Source organism: Neoarius graeffei, chromosome 14, assembly GCF_027579695.1.
Source record: "Neoarius graeffei isolate fNeoGra1 chromosome 14, fNeoGra1.pri, whole genome shotgun sequence".
Lineage (NCBI taxonomy): Eukaryota > Metazoa > Chordata > Actinopteri > Siluriformes > Ariidae > Neoarius > Neoarius graeffei.
Genome location: NC_083582.1, coordinates 31,241,498 through 31,255,083, shown reverse-complemented (window position 1 = coordinate 31,255,083; position 13,586 = coordinate 31,241,498). Strand labels below are relative to the sequence as shown.

The following is a 13,586-nucleotide window of genomic DNA, read 5'->3' as shown; positions in this document are numbered from 1 at the left end:
GTTAGTTTCAGCGAGCTGCATGGCTTTCATCAGAAGTAGCTAGTGTGTCGTGAGCATGAATGGAGTAGGACAGGGGATGGCTCACAAGAAAGCTCTTTTTTACATAAATAGCCTATTTATGTAAAAAAGTGGCACTGATGTCAATTGAATGTGATGTCCGCAGGTCTTTGGACATGGAGGGTATTGTGGCTGCCTTTGCTGAAGCCAAAGCCCGCAAGCAGCAGTTTTAGACATTTTGCCCATGATTCTAGTTGTGTATTCTTAAATTTTTATGTGTTTTTCTATACCTTTTGCACTTTTCTGTGTGTGCTGGTTCTTATTAAGATTCTTATTCATGTTTGTAATCATTTAATCACCATTTGAAGTTATTTCTACTTGTGTATATACTGTAAATATTTAGTGTTGCGTTATTTGCACATTTTATATTACTTTGTCTTATTTTCATATTTGATTTATATATATATATATATATATATATATATATATATATATATATATATATATATATATATGTGTGTGTGTATATTTTGTCTATTCTTGTGTTTAATTGGGTTTGATAATTATTTATAATAATGTAAAGAGTTCATTTATGAAGTAAAAATCGTAAGAATGATTACAATATGTGTGATGTTTGTTTATTTATTAAGTCTTCAGTGGGTAGGCGGCCATAAGGCCTTTCGTTGAGGGGGGGATAATTATGGGCCCCAGATCCCCCTTTGCCTAGGGCCCCCAAATAGCTTGAAACGGGCCTGGGTACACCACTTATGTTAGAAATTTCAAGCTTTACTTTATGCTGAGTCTTGGGTCTGTTTAGAATAAGCTTTCCATAATGAAAAAAAGTCATTAAATAGTAAACAGAGTGTCACTCCTTATAAGTCCACAGGCTGTACCAAACAGTAAACAGAACCTGCAGGGTTGAATTCAAGACGTCTCAGGCCTATTTTAGCCAAGAAGCAAACGGTGATACTTGAAGCCACACTCCTTCTATTACTTTCCTTTGCTCTCTCTTTCATTGCCAAACCTGATCATGTGGCTATAGTTAGCTCTCCTGTACTAGTATATAATGCTCCATAGTGTCAGAATGTATGTCAGTCACATGGACTTGGCGTAGGCTCTTGGCTCTTCTCCTGACCGACCTCTTAAACTCCACATAACCCCAAGAGATGGTGAGTGTTCCTGCTGCATCTTCAGGAGGTACAGATTTTCAAACTTCAGACAGCTTTGAAAGTAGACTTGATATGGTTTCAGACACCAAGTTATCTAAATATTCACTGCCTTTCCAGATACTGTACTAGTAAAACTGACTTGGAAGTATTCTTAAAGAAATGTTTGGCAACAACGAATTCTAGTAGCAATCTGTCCAAAAAAAAAAGTTTGGTATATTTCCATGGAGATACCTTGGCCTTGTTCAGCTTATTTCACGACAAAAATATGTTCTTGAAATGGTTTTCCACATCCCTAGGCACCCAAAAAGGCCAAGAGGAGGCAGGGAGAGGGTGGCTCCTCCAATGTGTTCTCCATGTTTGAGCAGAGCCAGATCCAGGAGTACAAGGAGGTAAGACTTACAGCTCAATCAACTTCCACACCATGTAAAAGATTCGTCCGCAGATTCATCCACATGGATTTCAAATGTGTAATTATGCTGGAATAATTAAACACAAATTGAAAGAAAATTAAAGCTCTCAACCAACTCCCACCCTACATTTTAACAGTATGCTCCAGAGAAATGCACAGAAAGCCTGATTACTCCAAATTCAAATACAATGCAATGCAAAATAAATGCAAATCCAACGCTGCAGCCACTTCACAGGACCAATGACGGCAAGTTCAGATGAGACACATATAAGAGAAATGTTAAAACACTGGCCCAAAAGCAGTTCCGTTAATTACTTTACGCTTTCACTGCAAAAAATGGCCTTTCAAAAATAAGAAATAAAAGATTAAAACAAAGCATATTTGCTTGAATCAGGTGAAAAAAATCTGCCAATGGAACTAGTCAAATTTGACTTGGTAAGATTTCTTAAAGTAAGATGAAAAATCTAACCTGTTTTTAGATGAAATAATTCCAAAATAAGATTGGGGAACTTATTATGCAAGATCTGATTAACTCAAAATAATCAAAATAGTTCTTATAACAAGATCGCACTTCTTACATTTAGCCATTCAAGTCATTTTTATTTCTTTCATTTTAAGGGTATTTCACTTAAATTCATGACAAAGTCTTAGCAGTAAAAACTGAATTTAAGATAAATATACTAATATTAGGATTGTTAAATTCTACAACTAAGCATTGCTAGCTTAAAAGATTCTCCTTTTGTGACCTGTAATTAGTAAAATACTCTAGATATGAGACCAGAGACGATCTTAAATCAAGTTGACGACACGTGTAGCATTGCAACAAGTTTATTTTCTTCCCATTTCAACATTCAAACATTAAAACATCTCTTAAGATTCCACTTCCCCAAGACCTCAGGCACCAAAAATAAATAAATAAATAAATAAATAAATAAAAATAAAAAAGTCTACGCATTTTGACTTACAGTGCTTACACAACGCCAAAGCAACAGTGCATTTTGGGGGCGCTGACTATTCATGTGTACGAGGGGTTTACGATCAGGCACAAAAAAAAAAACAACCAACCAAACACTGAACTTAACTCACAGCATTCCAAAAAGACCTCACTAAAACTTTTTGAAGGTACTTGTCTGGTCTAGAGTATGTACAGCATCTAGAAGGAGCTCAGTCTTGTCAGTGTTGTTCACATATGTTTTGAAATGTATGAATTGTAATGAAAGATTCAAAGATTTCAGTAAAGTTCATTTATTCCCAAAACAAGCATACTTTGTTTTTTTTTTCTTGAAACAAGATGAACCGCATTTGACAAATGTCCAAAATGTACTTACTTGTTTTTAAAAAAAAACTTGTTTTATTTTCAAAGGTGCTCCAAATAAGACTTTTTCAAGACATTTTGTCTATACAAGATTTTCAAGATGGACTGTCTAAAAACTAGCCTTTCTAGCTAAATGAGGTTTTGCTTGTTGGGCAATAATGTCTTATAATAAGGGTGGCTAGATGTTTTGACTTGAAAATAGACAAATAAACTTCCTAAGATTTTTATTTTTTGCAGTGTTCCTGAAGGAATACTCAGAGCCTTCAGAGCTATGTGTATCATAACCACAAGTTCTTCCTTCAGAAAGGATAACTGATAATGATTTAGAGATCCGCTTATATACAAAAAAACTTTGACAGAAGAATTAATGAAAGCATTCTATACAAATATGATTCGCAAGTCTATAGTTCAACAGCTGCCCTTAGTTTCGAATAAACCATTTTTTCTTCTTTTCTCAGTACAAAAGTAATTCTGTTCTAATTGTCCATATGTTCCAGATATTGTAGATCAAGAGATTAAAAAATGCTGATGTATTTCTTTAAACTGTTTATAAGAGTAAATAATCATACTGGGTAGAGAAATCATCCTCAAAGCACACAAAGGTTAAAATGTAGTTCTGATGGTCCAGCAAAACTGAAGTGTCCACTTTAGGTCTGGTGTTTAAGGGGGTTCCTGGAATGCCAGAGCTAAAAATAAAACTACCGTCTGGTAGTTTATGCCAAACATACTCCTGCTCCATTCTGATTATGCATGGAATGCGCTAAATCCTGAAACAGCTGATGCTAGCCTTCAGGGTCCACTGGAATGTGTTGCTCAACAGATGGTATGTACCACTAACAACATACCCCCAAGTGTTGGACTTTCATTTTTGGGGAGGATATTTTTGCTGAAAACAATCAGCGTAATTGTTACAATAGATTTTTGGAGTTTTCAGGACTACGTGTACCTTCTGCAAGGAACTAGTTTGTTTCTTGTGCAAATCATTTATATGACTTTAACTTCTAATGAATGGTTGGTAATTGACATTGAAAAGAGAACATGGGAATGAGGAAGGTATTGATTTGTTTATGGGGTAAGAGTGTGGTTGTTATGGTCGTGGAAAAAGTAAAATCAAGGGTGTGGTTGTCATGGTAGTGGAAAAAGTAAAACTAACCCCTTAAAGCTCGCCAAACTCATGCCATGAATTCCAAGACCATTTTAACACCTTCGAAAGGCAATCAGGCAACAGCTGCTGTGTAATATGTGTTATATATATATATAATTATTCAGCACTGCCTAAAAGTGGAGCTCCTGATGAGTGTGTGAGCAAAATTTTGCAAGGGCACACAATCATAATATAGCATATGAACCATCGAATTGTGTAGTATCGTGTCTTTCACATCAATAAATTGCTGCAATGTCTTGTCAGTGATACCAGTAATGAGATGTGCATTGCAGCTACGAATACATATTTATTACTTTTTTTGACACCACATGCCATGCGCCAGAAACAACACCATGGCATTTATTATGGTGTGACTCTGATGAACAGCAGTGAACCAGCACTTTCACTTTATATCATTACTATATACAGTGTCTTGCAAGAGTATTCATCCCCTTTGGTGTTTGTCCTGTTTTGTCGCAATACAAGCTGGAATTAAAATGGATTTTTGGGGGGTTAACAAGATTTGATTTACACAACATGCCTACCACTTTAAAGATGGAAATTGTTGTTTTATTGTGACACAAACAATAATTAAGATGAAAAAACAGAAATCTGGAATGTGCATACTGTAGGTATTCACCTCCTCAAAGTCAATACTTTATAGAGCCACCTTTTGCTGCAGTTACAGCTGCAAGTCTCTTGGGGTATGTCTCTATTAGCTTAGCACATCTAGCCAGTGGGGGCGGCACGGTGGTGCAGTGGTTAGCGCTGTCGCCTCACAGCAAGAAGGTCCGGGTTTGAGCCCCATGGCCGGCGAGGGCCTTTCTGTGTGGAGTTTGCATGTTCTCCCCGTGTCCGCGTGGGTTTCCTCCGGGTGCTCCGGTTTCCCCCACAGTCCAAAGACATGCAAGTTAGGTTAACTGGTGACTCTAAATTAACCGTAGGTGTGAATGGGAGTGTGAATGGTTGTCTGTGTCTGTGTGTCAGCCCTGTGATGACCTGGCAACTTGTCCAGGGTGTACCCTGCCTTTCGCCCGTAGTCAGCTGGGATAGGCTCCAGCTTGCCTGCGACCCTGTAGAACAGGATAAAGCAGCTAGAGATAATGAGATGAGATCTAGCCAGTGGGATTTTTGCTCATTCCTCAAGGCAAAACTGCTCCAACTCCTTCAAGTTAGATGGGTTGCATTGGTGTACAGCAATCTTCAAGTTCTGCCTTTGAGGAGGCCATTCCAAGACATTTAAATGTTTCCCTTTAAACCAATCCAGAGTAGCTTTAGCAGTATGTTTAGGGTCATTGTCCTGCTGGAATGTGAACCTTCATCCCAGTCTCAAACTTCTGACTGACTCAAACAGGTTTTCCTCCAGAATTGTCCTGTATTTAGTGCCATCCATCTTTCCTTCAGTCCTGACCAGCTTTTCTGTCCCTGCAGATGAAAAATATTCCCACAGCATGATGCTGCCACCACCATGCTTCACTGTAGGAACAGTGTTCCCAGGGTGTTGGGTTTGCGCCACACATGGCATTTCCCATGATGGCCAAAAAGTTCAATTTTAGTCTCATTGGACCAGAGAATCTTCTTCCATGTGTTTGGGGAGTCTGCCACATGCTGTTGGGCAAACTCCAAACATGTTTTCTTAAGCAATGGCTCTTTTCTGGCCACTCTTCCATGAAGCCCCGCTTTGTGGAGTGTACGGCTTAAAGTGGTCCTATGGACAGATACTCCCATCTCCACTGTGGATCTTTGCAGATCCTTCACTGTTATCTTTGGTTTCTTTATTGCATCTTTGATTAATGCCCTCCTTGCCCGGTCTGTGAGTTTTGGTGGGTGGCCTTCTTTTTTCAGGTTTGTAGTGGTGACATATTCTTTCCATTTTGCTATAATGGATTTAATGGTGCTTCCTGGGATATTCAAAGTTAGGGATATTTTTTATAACCCAACCCTGATCCATACTTCTTCACAACTTTGTCTCTGACCTGTTTGGAGTGCTCTTTGGTTTTTATGTTGCTTGCTTAGGCAGGTTGCAGAGTCAGGGTCCTTCCAGAAGAGGTTGATTTATACAGACATCATGTGACAGATCATGTGACACTTTGATTGCACACAGGTGGAGCTTAATCAACTAATTATGTGACTTATGAAGTCAATTGGTTGGACCAGCTCTTATGTAGGGGTTTCATACGAAAGGAGGTGAATACTTATGCACACTCCAGATTTCTGGGTTTTTTTTTCATCTTAATGATTGTTTGTGTCACAATAAAACAACAATTTTCACCTTTAAAGTGATAGGCATGTTGTGTAAATCAAATGGTGCTAACCCTCCAAAATTCCATTTTAATTCCATCTTGTAATGCTACAAAACAGGCCAAACACCAGGGGGGTGAATACTTTTGCAAGACACTGTAGTTACCATCCAATATCAAACTTGATATAACAATCAGTTGTCTGCTTACATCTGTCAGGTCGGAGTGTGCAGCGCCATTAGGACTAATTCCCATGCATCTGTTCCTGATTAGAGTGCAATCACAGCACATGCATATAAGGACTCTCAGTAACACACAGAGTTTGTGAAATATACACTCTGTACCCTGCATCTGATGTTACCAAGCCTTATATTTTGTTTTGCTTTTCTGCTTTTGACCCTGTTTGTGTTTTTGGACTGTGAGTACTGTATTATCTCTGATATCCTGTCTGTGGCTCACTCCACCACTGCCTGTTTCTTGACTCTGCCTTTGTCTCCATTTTGGACCTGTTTGCTAGCGTGTTTTCAATAAAACTCTTCCTGCACTTACATCTGTCTATCACCCTTACATGACAGAAACTGTCAACTGTCCAACAAATTAGTGGACTAATAAAACTGTTTTAACTCATTTTATATGGAACTGCTGTGAATATTTTCTATAAAATGTGTTAGTAAAGAATCTCATGTTATTTTTTTAAAGCAAATTAAAATAGGCACTGGATAAAAACCCATCCATCTTATGAAATTAAAGATACAAATTTCGTTGTCCGGTGGTCAAGTGTTTGAAATACATTGCCTTGCACTTACCATCAGGTTCCCTTTGGTGGCACACATTCGTACATACGGACGTCATATGGTCACAAAGCCATCAAAAATCAGGTCAATGTATTACCATATTCTCTTAAGTATGGCACTCCGCTAAAAGTTATTTTCTCAGATTTCACTAGGTCTCTGGCACCAAAAGCAGAACCAGTTCTTACTTATATGGACAGTTATCATATAAATTGTTGTAGAGGCGTTGTCCTCAGAGTGTGCTAATGCGTCCACATTTCACACAGATAAACAAACATCAGTAACGGTCCATAAACAAACCAATTAGCTTGATGGACATCGTATTTTTCTCTCAGACTGATGCTAAAATGAGCAGTGGGAGTTTTTTTAGTGAACAGTATATCCTGAATAAAGGGCTTAAAATGGTGCCAAAACTTCTGATGAAATTGATAATGATGACAAGGGTCTAGAAACATGGCTAAACTTGACATCCATAATGTCAGAAAGTCCAGTCAGTTAAAGACTCTCTTTTTGAGATCTGGGGATGGAGCACAAATCCTACAACCCCGATTCCAAAAAAGTTGGGACAAAGTACAAATTGTAAATAAAAACGGAATGCAATGATGTGGAAGTTTCAAAATTCCATATTTTATTCAGAATAGAACATAGATGACATATCAAATGTTTAAACTGAGAAAATGTATAATTTAAAGAGAAAAATTACGTGATTTTAAATTTCATGACAACAACACATCTCAAAAAAGTTGGGACAAGGCCATGTTTACCACTGTGAGACATCCCCTTTTCTCTTTACAACAGTCTGTAAACGTCTGGGGACTGAGGAGACAAGTTGCTCAAGTTTAGGGATAGGAATGTTAACCCATTCTTGTCTAATGTAGGATTCTAGTTGCTCAACTGTCTGAGGTCTTTTTTGTCGTATCTTCCGTTTTATGATGCGCCAAATGTTTTCTATGGGTGAAAGATCTGGACTGCAGGCTGGCCAGTTCAGTACCCAGACCCTTCTTCTACACAGCCATGATGCTGTAATTGATGAAGTATGTGGTTTGGCATTGTCATGTTAGAAAATGCAAGGTCTTCCCTGAAAGAGACGTCGTCTGGATGGGAGCATATGTTGCTCTAGAACCTGGATATACCTTTCAGCATTGATGGTGTCTTTCCAGATGTGCAAGCTGCCCATGCCACACGCACTAATGCAACCCCATACCATCAGAGATGCAGGCTTCTGAACTGAGCGCTGATAACAACTTGGGTTGTCCTTCTCCTCTTTAGTCCGAATGACACGGCGTCCCTGATTTCCATAATGAACTTCAAATTTTGATTCGTCTGACCACAGAACAGTTTTCCACTTTGCCAGAGTCCATTTTAAATGAGCCTTGGCCCAGAGAAGACGTCTGTGCTTCTGGATCGTGTTTAGATACGGCTTCTTCTTTGAACTATAGAGTTTTAGCTGGTAACGGCGGATGGCACGGTGAATTGTGTTCACAGATAATGTTCTCTGGAAATATTCCTGAGCCCATTTTGTGATTTCCAATACAGAAGCATGCCTGTATGTGATGCAGTGCCGTCTAAGGGCCCGAAGATCACGGGCACCCAGTATGGTTTTCCGGCCTTGACCCTTACGCACAGAGATTCTTCCAGATTCTCTGAATCTTTTGATGATATTATGCACTGTAGATGATGATATGTTCAAACTCCTTTCTGATATTGCTCCACTATTTGTCGGCGCAGAATTAGGGGGATTGGTGATCCTCTTCCCATCTTTACTTCTGAGAGCCGCTGCCACTCCAAGATGCTCTTTTTATACCCAGTCATGTTAATGACCTATTGCCAATTGACCTAATGAGTTGCAATTTGGTCCTCCAGCTGTTCCTTTTTTGTACCTTTAACTTTTCCAGCCTCTTATTGCCCCTGTCCCAACTTTTTTGAGATGTGTTGCTGTCATGAAATTTCAAATGAGCCAATATTTGGCATGAAATTTCAAAATGTCTCACTTTCGACATTTGATATGTTGTCTATGTTCTATTGTGAATACAATATCAGTTTTTGAGATTTGTAAATTATTGCATTCCGTTTTTATTTACAATTTGTACTTTGTCCCAACTTTTTTGGAATCGGGGTTGTAATATACCTACTAACAAATTCACTTTCCTATAATATTAGAGCAGAGCAGAGCTTGTTTCTCCTTTATCATTTCTGAGAATTTATTGCTGAAATGAAGCCTTTGTAAAATTCTTTTCAAAGGCCTTCACCATCATCGACCAGAACAGGGACGGCATCATCACCAAAGACGATCTGAGGGACGTGTTGGCCTCCATGGGTCAGCTGAATGTGAAGAACGAGGAGCTGGAGGCCATGATCAAGGAGGCCAGTGGTCCAATCAACTTTACTGTCTTCCTCACCATGTTTGGTGAAAAGCTGAAGGGTAGGTTACTCAGTAGCATTAGCCAAGGTTATGCCATTTGAAACAGAATTATACAAGAGCATGTCTTCTACTGTCAAGAATTCAGTTTGTTGATTTGTGGGAACTATTCTGGTTCAATGTAGAACCATACAACAGATGGTTTCCTTTTCAGAGAGGGTTCCATGAGGAACCCTTTTTTTCCCCTTTTTCTAAGGCTGCATGCTATGCACAACTGTTGCTAACTTTAACATTAGCTAGCTTCCTACAACTTAGCTAACACTAGCTACTTAACAGGCGTATTCTGGACCAATTTTGTGTTGTTTTTTTTTATATGAAAGTATGTCCCTTTACACACTCATCCAGAAGGGTAATTTTGCATGAGGCCATCTGTCTACAGCAGAAAAAAAATAAAATAACAAAACGCATCTGGAAAAATCCCAAGGGAGTCTGGAGCCAGATTCGTGACGTTACCTGCGGAAACGCCAGCAGGCTGAGAGAGCTTTGCACGGTTTCAGTGCACAGCCTGTGTAGACCAAGCGCTCCCATTTCTCTCTTATTGTCCGGTCTTTTGGAAAACGATGAGTACTAATCCCATCAAGATTGGTGTTGCTACACCCTCCTACGATACATCTTTTAACCATTTTAATAATTACGGATAACGTTGAAGAAATTTGCAGAAAACCACCAGGTCATTTTCTCATAAACAAACCAGCGCTGACGTAGGATTCAGAGGGAGGCGTCCCGCACGCGACGTCACGAAAATCAATGTTTGCCGGGAAATCCAAATGGCAAGTTTTTTCAAAGGCGGACCAATTCGCCTCAAATGGCTTGATTTCAACTGAATTTTTCTGGTATTGCGCAAGGTAAAAAAAATCGCAGAGAATGCAGAATGTTACAGATATTTGACCAAAGTTTAATATAAAATAGGAGAATTACATTGATCTTGCTCCTGAATTTACCCGTGATATGCACTTTAAACTGAAACAGTTCTGTATGGAACTGACAAAGTAAAACATAACGTGATTATGAAATTTATCATCTAACATTTGACATTGATTATAACATTGTCATTGTTAGCTTCCATAACAAATCCGTAATCTTTAAGGTGCTGATCCCGAGGACGTCATTGTTAGTGCTTTCAAGGTTCTCGACCCAGAGGGTACCGGCTACATCAAGAAAGATTTGTACATGCACTTCTCATTGAGCTCAATTTAAGTTCATTTTAAGTTTTTCTGACAGACATATTTTTGGATAAATGCATACACTTATGAAATGAACTTTTCTCTTCCTCTGCAGTCTTGAGGAGCTTCTGACCACCCAATGTGAAAGGTTCAGTGCAGAGGAGGTGGGTTTTCTGGAACTAGCATAGCATTTATGTTTGTAGTTATTGATCATTAAATAATAATAATAATAATAATAATAATAATAATAATAATAATAAACCTCTTTGACACTTTTCATTTTAGATGAAAAACATGTGGACCGCCTTCCCTCCAGATGTAGCTGACAATGTTGACTACAAAAACATCTGTTACGTCATCACACACGGAGAGGACAAGGAGGAGTAAACTCCTTTCAGTGTCTTATTTATCTACCTCTTACCTCAACCCTCTCACACGTGGTTCCTTCAATGGTTCCTTCTTCTCTGTGGCATGCTCAGGCCCTCTCCTTTGATGAATGTTCCTCTCGTTCACACGGCTGATAATGATAGACTTTAACTCCATTGCAGAAATCCTGAACTGGGAGTCAGGATGGCTTTTGGAGGTGATGGGAACATTTTCAATAAACAGTAATGCTCTGTCATCAAACCACGCCCATCGCGCAATGTTGTCTCCGCTTTTCTTTGGTGCACATTTTGTTTATTATCACAACCTACAATAAAGAACCAAAGAGCAAGCATTTCTTGGGTGCTGCTACAGTTGTAAATATGCTTAAGTATTTTTTTTCTGTTTTGAATTTGAGAAAAACAAGTTCAGGTTTACAGGAAAATACAAATGAATCCACTGCCATCCATGTCCTTTCTTTATTTCTCTGGAAGTGAGAGGGGACAAGGAGAAAAGAGTGAGAAAAAAGTGAGATAAGGCTGTAGAGGGAAAGAAGCTAAACATCTTTGGTTTGGACATTTCCTTCTTCATCTCCTTCCTTTGTTCCATGGGTGGTTCTTTGCTTTCACAGTCTTCTGTTGTCTAAAATCACCTTAACATCTCAATAATAATAATAATAATAATAATAAGAGGGAAAACAAGAAGAAGAAGCTTCTGTCTTTCTTATTACTGTCTCTCTGATCTTGTTGGTTGGTACTGAAGGCCATAAGAAGTCAAAAAAGATTGTCCTCACATTCCCACCAACACTTTGCTTATCTAGCTAACTTAGCTAACACTATCTAAAACCAGGGCTTTGAACCGGTTCAAGGAATGAAAACGAAAACCGGGAACTTTTTCTATTTCACATGGAACAGAAACGAAACCATAAACTTTATTATTTTTTATGTTCCGGAACAGAAACGCTTATTAAAAATAATGGTAACCGGTTAATACCGGTTTTTATTTCGTTCCTCAAAGTTTCCGTAGCCTACAAATAAAAAAGTCATTCTTCTCCTGCGCAAGTTTCTATGACCCACTGGGGTTCACTTCCTGTGTGACGTTCGCTGACTGAATGGAGAGAGCGGGAGGGTGGACTACTATCACGTCTCCACATCTTAAATAAGAGGTAAATATTGCAGTCTATCATTATTCAAAAACGTCAATTTCAAACACGATATCAATATATTTGTTCATGTTAATGAGAGGCTCGCGAACATTAAATGACGTTAACCTCTGTTAGCCTATCAATGCATAGGGCCTGACTAGCCTTTGGTAACACACTAAATGAATTATCTTTCATTTTTGGCACTTTTTCTGTTTGTGTAGATGGGAAGACATACTGAGAATCCAAATCGCCAACATCTGAAATAATAATTGTTTTGAATTATTTCTTGTCTTATTTAATGAAGGTTGTAATAGAATTAGCCTACATTTGGCTTAAGCTGGATGAGACAGAGACATAATTTTATAGCCATTTGTTAAACAGCTGACAGGGAACGTAATTAACCGTTCCGGGAACGAAATTTTTTTGTTCTAACCGGTTCGGGAACGTCTATTTAATGGTGGAACCCAAAACCGGAAACGTTAAAATTCCGTTTCTGTTCGGAACGAACCAATAGGAAAAAAATTCTGGTTCAAAGCCCTGTCTAAAACCCCTCCAGCTAACATTTCTCCAAGAGATACAGTACTGTACAAAAGTCTTAGGTACATGTAAAGAAATGCTGTAGAGCAAAAATGGCTTAAAAATAATGGAATGAAATGTTTCAACATCTCATCTCATTATCTCTAGCTGCTTTATCCTGTTCTACAGGGTCGCAGGCGAGCTGGAGCCTATCCCAGCTGACTACGGGCGAAAGGCGGGGTACACCCTGGACAAGTCGCCAGGTCATCACAGGGCTGACACATAGACACAGACAACCATTCACACTCACATTCACACCTACGGTCAATTTAGAGTCACCAGTTAACCTAACCTGCATGTCTTTGGACTGTGGGGGAAACCGGAGCACCTGGAGGAAACCGGAGCACCTGGAGGAAACCCACGCAGACACGGGGAGAACATGCAAACTCCACACAGAAAGGCCCTCGCCGGCCACGGGGCTCAAACCCGGACCTTCTTATTGTGAGGCGACAGCGCTAACCACTACACCACCGTGCCGCCCATGTTTCAACATTATAAAAAAAAATACTATAAACAGCAGTAAACCATAATAAATGAAACAAGGTCAATATTTGGTGCAAGACGACCCTTTGCTTTAAAAAAAATAGTCTCGGTACAGTGAGTGCAGTTTTATGCGGAAATGAGCTGTAGGTTTTACTGAGCACCTTACAGAACCAGCCACAGTTCTTCTGGACACTTTGACTGTCTCACTCACTTCTTCGTTTTGCACCAAAACCCAGCAGCCTTCATTATGTTTTCTTTTTTCATCTGAAAAGTGCTCTCTTATGTAATATGCTGCTCAGATACAAACTTTTTTTTTTCCGTAACATTTAATGTTGTGCTGGAAAATGAACATTTGGACTCTAAAATGTTTCCG

General features: G+C 39.0%; 1 protein-coding gene across 1 annotated transcript; it reads left to right on the top strand.

Annotated features, from left to right (window-relative positions):
• Positions 1-1,163: 1,163 nt before the first annotated feature.
• On the top strand, positions 1,164-11,259 carry LOC132897539 (myosin regulatory light chain 2, skeletal muscle-like). The gene is made up of 6 exons (XM_060938800.1): positions 1,164-1,172; positions 1,463-1,555; positions 9,307-9,487; positions 10,572-10,650; positions 10,763-10,811; positions 10,933-11,259. The coding sequence occupies exons 1-6, from the start codon at positions 1,164-1,166 to the stop codon at positions 11,032-11,034; spliced, it is 513 nt and encodes a 170-aa protein (XP_060794783.1). The 3' UTR covers positions 11,035-11,259.
• Positions 11,260-13,586: the final 2,327 nt, after the last annotated feature.

Excerpts from the sequence above, each read along its gene's own strand:
- LOC132897539 (XM_060938800.1), top strand. Across the intron at positions 1,556-9,306 it reads AGATCCAGGAGTACAAGGAG|GCCTTCACCATCATCGACCA; the intron begins GTAAGACTTACA and ends TTCTTTTCAAAG. Across the intron at positions 9,488-10,571 it reads GTTTGGTGAAAAGCTGAAGG|GTGCTGATCCCGAGGACGTC; the intron begins GTAGGTTACTCA and ends GTAATCTTTAAG.